Source organism: Lycorma delicatula, chromosome 8 (assembly GCF_047948215.1).
Source record: "Lycorma delicatula isolate Av1 chromosome 8, ASM4794821v1, whole genome shotgun sequence".
Lineage (NCBI taxonomy): Eukaryota > Metazoa > Arthropoda > Insecta > Hemiptera > Fulgoridae > Lycorma > Lycorma delicatula.
The window spans coordinates 10,666,445-10,680,166 of NC_134462.1; the positions used below are offsets into that span (position 1 = coordinate 10,666,445).

The 13,722-nt window shown below is 32.5% G+C and overlaps 1 protein-coding gene across 3 annotated transcripts in view; it reads right to left on the reverse strand.

Moving 5' to 3' along the window:
- Positions 1–554: 554 nt before the first annotated feature.
- Positions 555–13,722, reverse strand: part of LOC142328963 (uncharacterized) — a 70,766-nt gene continuing 57,598 nt past the window's right edge. For all 3 annotated transcript variants that reach the window (XR_012757389.1, XM_075373179.1, XM_075373178.1), the window contains exon 6: positions 555–1,342. Coding sequence is in view for 2 of the 3 variants with exons in the window: in XM_075373178.1 (XP_075229293.1) it covers positions 1,301–1,342 (42 nt within the window). In the remaining variant the exon portion in view is untranslated. The remainder of the gene's footprint in view (positions 1,343–13,722) is intronic.

Genomic DNA, 13,722 nt, shown 5'->3' on the forward strand with positions numbered 1-13,722 from the left:
GCAGAAGTTAATCCTTTAAAAATAAAACTTTGTTATGAAAAAACATTTTTTGAATAAAAGGAGAATGTTTTAATTTTAAATCATGTATAATACAGGAAGAAAGTAGTAAAATGTATTTATACGTAACCATAAAATGGATATCAGAAATTAAGCAGGAAGAAAAACAACATGAAAGTACTTACATAAATGTAAATGAGTTTCAGTAAGGTACATTACATCAAGTAAAAAAAAATTAAAAAGAACAAGTAATTTTTTTGAAAGGAAACAATAAATAATATTTTTATTAATTTTCAAAATTTATATTTGTGATGTAATATATATTTTTAAAAAATATTTGTTTTTAATGACAATAAAATGAATAATAATTAAGTTTTAATAATAAAATAATTTTATTATTAGTTTACGATTAGTTTATTTTAAATAATATACCTAACAAATATTAACTAAATAAATACATACATTAACAATTTTATTTTTTTAAATTTATTTACATAACACAAATTATTTATTTACTTACTGTACACAATACATATACAAATGTAAACTTTGTCTAAATAATGATAAAAACTAATACTAATTACTTTTAATAATAGTAATAATTATTAATCCTATCTTAATTTATTATTACCATTATAAACTGAATATATAAATAAATACACATTCAGTTTTTTTAATATGTTCAAATAATGCTGTTTATATAATGTAATTAGCAATATGCTTTTTTATACCTTAAAAATTAATGAAATATTTATTTGCTATAATTTAATATATAGTGGGCAACAGTCATTATGTTATCTTTTTTTAATTAAAAAAAGTAAGAAATTCATGAAACTGTGGCTATGTTCTCTCTTATCACTTAAAAAATTAACATTATCACCATTTTCTTTCATATTGATTTCTCAATAGTTTAATTTTTATTTTTATTATTAATTGTTATACTGGTTACAATAATCACTAAAAAAAAATACTTAATCACAAGTTTCTATACATAACTGTAACTATAATAATATAATAATAATAATATAAATATAACAAATAATGAAATACAATTTGATCATAATACGATGGCACTTCATTTGTTCTAATGCTTTACATATTGTAAGCAACATAAATTGGATCAAGCTGATCGGCTAAAAAGCCATCTCGTAGATGCATTCGTTGTTTCTCACCACGAGAATTAATTGGTACTACTCCTGGATTAACGACAACTGCGACACCAACTATTAAATGATGTTCTTCAAGTACTGCTGATGTTACGAGAGGCACTAAATCAAGAGCCTCACTCTCATTACCATCTAATTCAACTACGACGACGAGAAGATTGGTCCAAGTGAACACAGCACTGAAACAGAGCAATAGATAACATTAGAACATTAACAACTGGAAATGAAATTTATATTTCTGTATATGATATACAGAAGAAATAAGAGCATACTACATGCACCACTGTGATAGTGATGTGTTTTACTAATAATTATGCCTTCTTTACGTTAGTATTCTTACAATATTTATCTTATTACACTAAGAAAATTATTGTTAACTTACATTTACACGCAATGAAACAGGCTTATTAATTTTTAAGGAATTCTATAAATGGAATGTTAAACTACTATCTATCTGTTTATTTTATCCTTATTCTGTTTATTTCTTCTATTCTATTTTTATTTTATTCCTCTACAGCATGCATATCTATGACTATCACATTTTGAAGTCAAGCTAATCTTTTATAAGTAATATTTATTATATCTCTAATTCATATTCAGACCCCTTTTCTATCCCAGTTCAAATAACAGATTGATGAATACACAAAGATATTCTACTAGCTTAAGATGTTAATCCTATTTTATATATATATATATTTTAATTAACACTTTCCAATATTGACAGCCCTATGTGGTAACCAACCGGGTTGGTCTAGTGGTGAATGTGTGCTTCCAAGTCAACTGATTTGGAAGCCGAGAGTTCTAGCGTTCAATTCCTAGTAAAGGCTTATATGGCACATCATTTTTATATGGATTTGAATACTAGATCATGAATACCTGTGTTCTTTGGTGGTTGGGTTTCAATTAACCACACATCTCAGAAATGGTTGAACTGAGACTGTACAAGACTACACTTCATTTACACTTCACTTCCACGGGGGTGCATTGGAAATTACTGAGGCCAAGGTGCACCAAGCTATCTGTAGTTTAGGTAGAGGCAAGGCCCCAGGTTTTGATGACATAATGGCAGAGCTCCTTGTTCGCTCGGATGAAGTGAGCTTGAGAATTATCAAATGCGTTTTCAATAAATTGTTGTTTGGCAGATGCTTCCTAGTTTGTTGGAAGAAGCGAATTGTAAATCTATTTTTTTAAGGTGGTAACAAGGATCCGACTTTATTGCGACGTATAGGCCCTTGATGTTACTACCAGTTATTGGTAAAAAGGTTCTACCCTCGTATAAATGGGAGGTTAACCTCACACAGATTATTGATGGAGAATCAGTATGGGTTTCGCCCCCGGAAAAGGCACTGAGAACACCATACTCCACGTGATACAAATTTCACTAATTTATCAATTAGTAAATTGGAATATGTCCTGAGAATCTTCCTGGATATTTCTGGGGTGTTTAATAATCTGCAATGGTCCACAGCCATTATTAACTGCAAAGAAGAGAATGCATTGAGAGTGAATTGCAGGTCATGGAAAGTTACTTCAGTGATCGGAATGTGCTGCTCCATAAGGGCAGCCATGGGGTAGGCAAGATGCTGTCCAAGGGTTGTCCCCAGGGCAGCATATTGAGTCCTTTGCTGTGTGTGGTGTTCAAATCTCTTCTGTGGTTGAGGGTGCCCAGCAGCTGTCACATTGTGGCTTATGCTGATGATGGGTCTCTTTTCACACAAACCTCTGGTCTCTTTTCACGAACCAAGGTTTGTGTTGTAAAAAATCTTTTTTAGTGCTATCTTTGAGCTGGTGGTCGAGTGTGTACCTTCCCCAGTTTCACAATCTTGCTGTCTGAGAACTGTTACAACGGTTTTGCGCCCTTACTGTTAAGACGATTCATACCATTTTCATGGGGATTCAGAGGATTTGGTGCACGATTTGTTCGAGCACCCGCCTCATCGTGGCAATGACTCCTGGTCACGAGCAAAGGGGCCTTTACCCTTAGTCCTGCTCACACTCTTTTAGAACGGGGGCTGTAATCTGTGACTGTGTGTTGATCTTTGATTTCATACATTTGATCCAGTAGCGGCAAAGAGGTGCACAGAATGACAGGAGAATACAGAAGGTGGAGTACCTTCTGTACTCTCCATGGTCTTGCCACGGGGGGTAGCTGGAGATCTGCCCCCTGTGGCTTGCTATGGGTAGTCGTCACGCTTGTACCCAATATTTCTAAATAGAAGGAATACAGCGGGCATTTTGTTCGTACACTGTTAGGTCAGGGCATCTCCAACCATGACAGATGTTAGTGAGGTAGGTAAGAAGCCTAGCCGGAAAAGGGGTTGGAGCTTTATCCTTCGACCTCCTCGAACACTGGTTAAGACAACGATAGTTCAGAAGTAGAAACGGGGTGACCACCACCCGGTAGGGTATGAATCCACTTATTAAAGAGTTTTTGCACTCTAGGGGCAGGCCTGGCAGCTCTGCTCCTTTGGCCAGTGATGTTTTAGCAGAACTGGGTGGCTTGTCTTCCTATTTAGCAAACCCCAAGTGTACTACTAGAGCTGCTATTAAGAAGAGATTATTGCCTTGACTCAAATTCTTCTGAGTGGCTTTCACAGCTCTCGTTGAGGGTTTCGAAAATCTTGCCTCATGGCCTACAGAAACAACTGTAGCTCAGAAACCAGCCTCGGCGCAACTGCGTAGGTATGCTGAGGTGGTCAGGGGCAGACATGGAACCAGCTCTAAGAAACCTGAGTTTGCATTTATTAATAGGGCAAAGGGCTCAACCGTAGTATCCTGCAGTCAGCTGAAGAAAGAACTTCAGGTTGCCTTCGGGATGACCACACAGGTCTTAAAATCAGGAACATTAAAAAGACTGGGAAAGGATTAGTTGAGGTAGCGGATGGTATAGAGACCATTCAGGCAATTAGAGCAATTCAAAAGTTATTGCGATATATTGCGGAGCGCTCAATGCCGCCTAATATTGTTAATGGTAGCAGATGGCTACTGCAAGATTTCACAGGAAGCGATCCTGGTGATTATGGTGTTGAAACAGACAGATTTGCTTGTGTCAGAGAGGCAACAGTTTTATGTTGCCAATTAGGTGGGTTTGTGCTTTGTGGCAGGATAGATGGGATGAGGCACAGGGCCTCATCCCATCGTTAAACGTATGGTCTCTTTCCAGATGTTGTTAGTTTGCAGGGCACCTCTTGAGTAAACCTGAACAAGTACATGACACAGTATCTTTCTGGGCACGGTGATTTTAGGGACAGGCTGCAAAGGTTCAACCTGGTAGGCTCAGGAATATGTTTGCAATGCAGACAGTTGGATGACATTCATCATGATTTGTATGAATGCTCCAAGTAGAGTTGATGTGCATGGAGGCACTATTTGTAGGCTCGATATTATCGGGTCAGTGTTAGATGTTTGTGTTAATTGGTGAAACCAGGGCGAATTGGTCACAGTGGAGAATTTCTTAATTACTTGGCAAAAGAAAAGATTGCTGAGGAGGTCTAGGGTGTCGCTTGGGCTTTCCGCTTTCTGTTTCTGTTGTGATACATTTTTATTATTTTGTATTCATGGTTTGTTTTTCTTTTTTTTGTTATTGCGTGTTGAACTCAACTCTTAACCTTTCAGATGGGTAATGTATTTCAGTTCCTTATTTTTGTTATTCAGTCTTGTTTGAGACTTAGTCTAGATGTGTTTTGGTTCTTTTCTTGAGAGTTCTTAATGATAGTAGTACACCGATGGGAATGTCACACGTGGCATTCGCATCTGTGGCATCCTGACTGCGGCAAGAACAATGCTGAGAGATGCACTCTGCCGAGGTTTTGAAGATGACCTCCGATAAAGCCCATAAGGGCTAGGTATGGAGGGGTGGCGTGGTGATTGAAACTACCACCTGGAAGATGTGTCTTCCCCTACGGGATCAGTATGTGCTTTAATGCGAGCTACATAGGAGTATATCATTTGGTTTCACCTATTCCAAAGAGATGTCATACCACTGTCCACTAGAAGACTTACCACAGGGCTTGAACAAAATCCTAGATAAATTAAGACAGATAAATTAATGATGGACTGCATTGAGCATCTTTAGAGTAGTAGCCCATGTGTGCGAATAAGCCTGCACCTATAGTCTAAGCAGGAACAGACCAGAGCTCGAAAGAACATGCAAACATGCATACTCGATCAGCTCCCCAAGTATTATATAGAACTCTGAGCATATCTAGCATTTTTAATCATTTTACCTTCAGCTTCTTTAAGTGTGTTACTGATGTTAGTTGGTCGTCAAACGACATTCCTAAAAATCTAACTCGTGTGCATGATTCAACTGATTCACTGTGTAAAATTAGTTTAGGGTCAACATCTTCCTACAAGCATAAAATGCGTTTCATTTTCTCTGAAAAAAACATGAATCCAGGTGTTTTACACCACAATTCTAAATGGGTTTTTGCATTTTGGAATAGCCTCTCGCCTGTAGCTGAAGTTTTAGATTCTAAGTAAATTAAAAAATCATCTAAAGAATTGCTTGAGAAATCTGTTATGTGGATTTCTCAAGCAGTTTGTTGTATGGCTAAAGCAAACAAAGTAACATTTAGAACAATTCCCTGTGGGATTCCGTATTCTAGTGTAAAATTTTCAGATACCATTATTCCAGGAAATACAACCAGATACTGCAAGCTGGTTGATATTATTTAATATCTAGATCAAAAGAAATTCCACAAAATGTACAATATCATATAAATAAATAAATTTATTATATTAAAAGTCTAAAAGGTTACATTAATTTAAAACTATAAAGTTACTTTTGGTCCACCTGTACAAAGACTATTACAGTATGGCCAACAAACTTCTATTGAACATAGACTAGTTGTCATACCAACACAACAGATTCACAATTGCCTCTATAAAATATAATCAAAGGAATGAGTGTTGCTGAAAACCATACCTGAATGTGCCATATTTACAGTAATAATGCTATGAGGTATGAGAAATTAGTGCAACAAATTTTGAAAGAGAAAATCTTTAATTTCATTACTGATACAAAAGATAGAGTTAAGTTACAAAAGTTAAAGTTAGAGATAGATTCATCTTATTTAAAGCGATTTAAGGCTGTCAACATAATTTTGAACAGCAGAAGTATTTTTCCTTGTAGCAACCGCTACAGTATATTACTCAATATACTTGAATCCATTAACAGTAAGTTTTTCTTAAAAATATTGTTGATTTGGCACTTTCTTAAGGAATAAGTACAACAAAAATTAATTAGCAATGTATGCTAAGTGCCATAATAATGATTATAGGCATCCTGACATCAATCATCACAAGTTATTCTCAAAAAAATCATGCATCCATATTCTCAAAAATAACAAGCACCCCATACCATGTTAAATAAGGAAAGTAAGGAATGAAGTGGTTTCTTCTTACCGTTTTCTAACAGAATATGGAGTTGCACAACAGCAAAACCAAAACATAAAGAGATATTTTATTGGGCCCTTCATTCTGTTCACCACAAGAACTAGCTATGTATAGCACATTATTCATCTTACAGAAAGCAATTCTGACTGGCATCTTTTGCAATTCAGATGCTTTATATGCATCACAATCATAACAGACTCAAACAGGTAAAGTAAACAAACAAATGTACTGCTTTCTATTACAAAACATCATAAATCCAAAATAATAAATTTAAAAATAAATTGATTTTAATCAGTACAATCCATTACTTTTAAGTTTGCTGTATTATTTATGAGATGTCTATCTAATGAATTATTCTAAAAAAAAAGATTGTTATAGTGTACATTTAAAATCTTTAAAAACTTAAAAAAGTTAGGAAGATATTTGGGGAATTTTTCTAGGTTAAACATAAAAGTTTAGCTCCATTCTTAATCTAATTATTAATTATGTAAAACATGAATTTATAGAGAAGTTTCTTAGAACTTCGCCAGTAAGAGTCCGCAGAACTGGACAGCACGGCAAAAGCCAATTAACTATGTTTACAGTTCTAAACATGACCTAACCCAAAACTGAAATGTGAATGGGAAAAAATCTAAAAAATAAGCAGGGAAATATTAAATTTCAGGTCAATTAGATTTGTAATAAAGAATACTTTCAAAAAATACCTTGCATTTTGTTTGACAACGGTTTTTTGTTCCATTTGATGAACTGCAGAACTTGAATATGTCACTTTTCCACTAAAAGAAGGGTTTACAAATCGCCCCACTAGGTATCAGTACTCAACAACTTCAACCCTTTGAATTTACAAATGATCTCGTACAAAAAAATCTTGTATAAAAATATAAAATACAATGATCTTGTACAAAATAACAAAATTCAAAAAAATGTATATTTTTTGTTCTAGAAAGGCAGTAAATTTTAATATTAAATTATTGAGATAACAATCAGTAATTCATAAAAAAAAAATAAATAAAAGAATAATGTAGCAAAACGCAGTGATATCCAAAAAAATTACAATTAAATTGTAAGCCATACATAATATGGTAACAGTCTCGCAGATATCATTTCTTCTGTTCAAAAAACAAAATTTCTGTAATATAAATAAAACTGTTTTTAACAAAATGATACTGATATCAAAAAAGATAAGAGGATATCTTTCTATTATCAAAATCTGTTATTAATTTAGAATTTTGTTTTAAAAAAATACATGTTAAATATATGTAATAGATAATAGGTGTACAATAATAGTTTAAGCGTTTTATATAATAAGCAAAAAATAGAAAAATTTGTTACAGAACTCTTATTTTTATGTAATACCTATCACATTTACAAAAATAATACAATTCTTATGATTATTTTGTGTTTAATAAATGAAATTGGGCTGGTAAGAGTTTTCTAATAAATTTTTCTATTTTTTGCTTATTATATAGAACAATTAAACATTGTTTACTTCCTATTATTGTACATCTATTGTGTATTATATATATTTAACATGAATATTTTAAAATAAAATTCTAAATTAATAACAGATTTTGATAACAGAAATGTAGTCTTACTTTTTGATATCAATATTGTTTTGTTAAAAACAGTTTTATTTATATTACAGAATTTTTTTGTTTTTTGAGTAGAAGAAATGATATCTGCAAGATTCTTACCATACAGTTTACAACTTAATTGTAATTTTTTTGAATAATTTAGTATCTAGGTACAGAAACTAGCTCTTAAAATAACCAATTAACCTGAGTATATTCAGTCTAAATTTTTTGTCATAAAATAACTATTTCAAATCAACACTCTGTATCTGTTTTAACTTCTTTGAGGTTACAAATTTAATATACTGCAAAGCTAAAAAATATACAAGATCTGTTCAGAAAATAATCGAATATTTTTAATTTCATGCCAAAGAATATATTTAGTGACGTGCGGTTGACAGGTGGAGGTTTTGTGGAACACAAAACCTTTTCTGTAACCACATGTTCTTTAATTGTTGATATCAGTTGAGTTTTCACGTTATTGTTATTTGAGTGCAACATGTTTAAGTGTTAGAAGCAATTTTTGTAATACGCGATTTTCAGAAGCAATAATACAACTTAAAAATTTTGTGTGAAACTGAGGAAAAATTTACACAAAAGTTTCAACTTTTGAGACAAGTTTACGGAAATGATACTCTGGGTCTATGCAATGTTGCAAATAGTTTTCACGATTTAAAAGTGGTTGCCAGTCAATTGAACATCAAGTGGACGTTTGTCGGCAACTTCTTGAAAAAGCCAATGACAATGAAATATTAATGCATAGGATCATAATGGGAGATGAAAGTTGGGTTTACGACTACGACATCAAGACAAAAGTTCAATCATCACAATGGATTGGCAAAGGATATCCATGCTCCAAGAAAGCACATCTGTCTCAATCCAATGTCAAAGTGATGCTTTCTGATTTTTAGAATTTAATGGAATTATGCATTTTGAATTCTTACCTCAAGGTGAAACAGTGAACCGTGCATACTGTCAATGCATTTTACAACGATTACGTGAAACATCCGCAAAAAGAGACCAGAGTTGTGGCAAGACAAGTCATGGTTCCTTCACCACGAAGAAGTGCTCGCACACTCTGCTTTGTCAATTTGTCAGTATTGTGCCAAAAATCAGATGATTGTCCTCCCTCAGCTTCCCTACTCACCAGACCTGGCTTCCTTGCAATTTTTTCTTATTTCCGAAATTAAAATCAGTGATAAAAGGACACCATTTTAAGACTATTGATGACATTAAAGCAAATTCGTCATGCACCATTTCAAATTAAGCTATCCTGGACTGATTCGCAAAGTGGAAACACTACTGGGAAAAAGTGTGTGAATGAAGGAAGTACCTTTGAAGGAGACAAGGACCAATAATTTGTAAAATAATAAAGATTAAAAAATAAAGGGTTCTTATCGGTTATCTGCCTGCCATGTACTTATTGGTTAGGTTAGATTAGGTTCCTGATCGATCATTTTCAATGTTGAAAGAGATTAAAAAACATGCAATGGAAGGATCAGCATTGTACATGGATTCATGGAGGGTGTAATGAACAAAATCGAAGAAGCAGGATTAAAGCACTTACAAGTGAACCACCATTTTAACTTTGTCAATCCAACTGCTTGCGTCCACACGCAAACCATTGAAAAATTGTGGGGCTCTGTAAAATGGCAGAACAAGAAGTAGTACAGAAGCCATAATCTGGACTTATACTTGGTGAAGTTCATGTGGTGGTAAGAAGTTCATGAAAAAGATGCGTTTGACGTTACAATTGAGATGATTACGGACACTTGGCTGGCTGCAAAATTCATGTGAGGTAAGTTGCAATGGATTACAGTAATAGACAAGTGAGCGGTTTGATTAATATTACACTGATTTAAATGATTGTATGTGGCTGGCAGGTAACCGATAAGTACCAAATAAAGTTTGGTTATTTTCTAAACAGACCTTGTACATTACCTATTTCTTCAGTTAAAAATAAAAAAAAGTTAAAAAATTGGGCTTGTTTTAAGTCTGTGGCTTAAGAGGCATTTAAAAGAAAAATTAACAAAAAAAAATAATAAATTAAATAATCTGTGAAAAAATTTATTCCAATGCTCCAAAGTCCAACAAATTTTTTTCTTCAGATGTTTGTTCACCCAGAAACCCCCCCCCCCCCCAAAAAAAAAATGTGTGTACATATAAGTACACATGTGTACTTGTGTGTATAAATAAGTACTCTGGATCCTGTTGACTGATTTTCTTCAAACTTGGTAGACAGGTACTACTGTTAGGAGGGAAACAATCTATTAAAGTATTGCAAAAATTGAAAAAAGAGGTAGGGGTGTTTTGGCCAAAATAAAATTTCAAGTCTTTACTGGGGGACATTAGCAAAAAATGTTTTCTTACAAAAGATGAAGTTTTTTTTATCAAGATCACAAACTAGCAAAACTTTCTATTTAACTTGCTAAGTCCCACTTACATAATTTTTAAATTTACACTTAAATCCCTTCTAGAACCCGCATGTATCACATATTAGAACATTCTAATAAATTCCTCAGACCCTTGTATATAATTTGTGATACATGCTTGGTCTTGCTTCACCACCCATGTGTATGCAATATGATCATAACTGCAAGGCAAGTTCTAACATTCATACTGCTTTTTAATACACAGTGCATGGATTTGCATGCACTATTCTAATGCATGCTCTGGGTTGTGAATAAGTATGTAGTACCATTGGGTTTTGCAGTTTTGGCAACACTGAATGTCGGCTGAGCTTTTTCAACACACTTTCTCTACTGCACGTTGATATTTTTTATGTTGTATATAGGTAATTTTAGTTGGTATTGTTGATACCAACCCGCATTGTTTTATTTATTATTTTGATCATGTTATTTTTATTATTTCTATTCACAAAGAAGTTTAGTTTTGTTTTGTGTGTATTGGGTTTTATTGTTTATGCACAAAATAATAGTAACACTATAGTGTTTATGAATAGTTTGTGTTAAAAATAAGGTTATGTTTACTAACTTTCATTGTTTATGAACATTTGATTTAAAACTTTTATAGAAAAAGTAATTCATGAACAAAATATTAACAGCAATTCATGAATTAAATATTAATAAATATTGTGTGTTAAGATAAGTTTATGGGCTTTATAAACAAAATTATTAAATTTAAAAATGTCCAATCAAGCAGAAAGGGATAAAAACTTAAACACAATAATTTTACAGTAAATCAATTAACTGAAGACTACATTTATACAAGTGAAAGAGAGATAAGATAGATGCTACTGATGAAGACATATTTGAACTTGAATCTTGTTTGAGTGATAGTGATGATTTGAGCGACTATAATGAACACATCCCCAAAAAACTAAAGAGGGTTTGCATTGATAAATTAATGATTCCTTTTAAAGGACGCTAAGGCATAAAACAGTATACAAAAAACTAGCATCATCATAGCTATGGCATAAAGGCCTACAAAGTCTGTATTGAGAATGGTTTCACGCACACAGTGATGGATGTACGGTAGAAAAACAGAAAATGCTCCTAAAAAAACTCTGAATGTAGTGATGGAACTAATAGCAGCACTCTCAGGAGGTGGTAGATCATTGTATACTGATTAATTTTACTGTTCGGTTAATCTAGCCCATGAAACTCATCTCACTAAGACTCTTCAGAAAAAGATGGAACATAATCCAAGATCTGTAAATACACCATACACCAGGGAAGACAAGTTGAGTTCAGTTGTGAAGATACGAGTATAGGTGTACTGCTGGTTGTACCCAGGATGATTGTAAGAAAACGTTATCTGTCAACGTGCAGTACTGCAGGGTGCAGGGTAGTTTTGATATGATGTTACAAGCATTCTAGTATGGACAGTGGAAGTGGTTTGGTGAGTTACTATTAGTGAAAGAGATAAAGTATTAAACTCATTCATAAATTGCTAGGTAGTTTTATTTATAAAAAGGAAAGATATTTGCTTGCAAGAACTTTAAGACTTGTATTATATGGTATACTAGTTGTTAAAAGTGTAAATGTTAGAAGTCATTATAATGTCTTTTGTAAATTGAACTGAATTCTGGTTTTTTACAATGTAACTATCTGCAAATAATCCTGACCTTACTTTAAATTTTACTTTGTGTGTAATTATTATTATTATTGTCATTATTATTATTATTGATTTACCTTAATTTATTTACGAACTATATTATTAAATTAATTAATTGTAATTATATAAACATTCTTAAACTGTTAATCTCTCAATATACTGATTGAGCCACGAACACATGACAACATGATTAAACATTACCTTATTACATTTTTTACAATCACAGCTTTGCTTATTCATTTCACAGTACCTTTACTATTTCTAATACTTTATAAGGTGATTAGATTTGAAACATATGAGTTGTGTATGAATAAAAATCTTAAATTACATGTACTTCCCACATGTATCATATATGAGCCCACAAAATTTATATGTCCTGCTCATGTGTATAAAACATGAGAACAGGCTGAAATTCAGCTAATTTGTTAAACTCATTACATGAGTAATTAAATTCATTTCATGTAGTTTCTCAAAAAACTGGAGTTGTTTTCGAGCAGATGTAAATAAAATAATGCTCTGTATTGAATGAAATTTGGTGATTTATGTTGTGGGATGACATGTAACTTAGTCTTATGAGCTGTTTTGTGGTTATGAACACCCAACAAAATTTTTCTGGGAGTTAACAGGTTAATATTCACCCCCTCCCCAAAAGATAACTATAGATTTTTCTTTTTTTCACTATATCTTACTTTGTAAGAGAGTTAAAGGAAAGTATTTACAACTACATTTTCAACATTGATAAGCCTTAAAACCACTAAAAAATGTGTTGCCCAACCCACTCCACTGGTTTGTGGTAACAAAACATTTTTTTAAATTTTTTAACATTTATTTTTAATTTAACTCCATCTTGCTACCCATTACCCATTGGATTTAAAACATAAAAATCTTAATTTTTATAGCCCTTAGTATTTCCCATGGATACTGTTGTAAATGAAGACAATTATGTATGTATATCACTGAATGCAACATAATTAGATGCATTGAAATAGAAAAAAGTATTGAATTTAAGACAAATGATTCGTTCTAAAAAATGCACAAAAAATGATAAATGTGGAATTATATTTTTAATGACAATACAGATCATGCTTAAAAAAAAATTATAAAAGCAAATAAATAATCTTCTAATAGAAGAAATAAATAATATCAAATGGCTTTTCTCAACAGCAGCTCAAATGTTTTTAGAAATTAAATGCGAAATACATATATTAAAATTGTTTGAATCTGGAATTATTTCATTCTTAGAAAAATGCCAAACTCAATCATCAGAAATTCAAATAACATCAAATGGGTTTAATATTTATTACAAACTTAAAAATGTGGAATAGTAGCTTCATTACATGAAATAAATATAAATGCATTCCTACTATTGGAAAACAAATTCCACTTGGCCGAAGAGGAAATAAGTAATTTTGAAGAAATGACAAATCTGGGAAAATCATTAATGATCTACAGAATAGGGTACAACTTATTGACAAGTTAACAAAAGTCATTCTGTATTCATTTGCTATACTTTT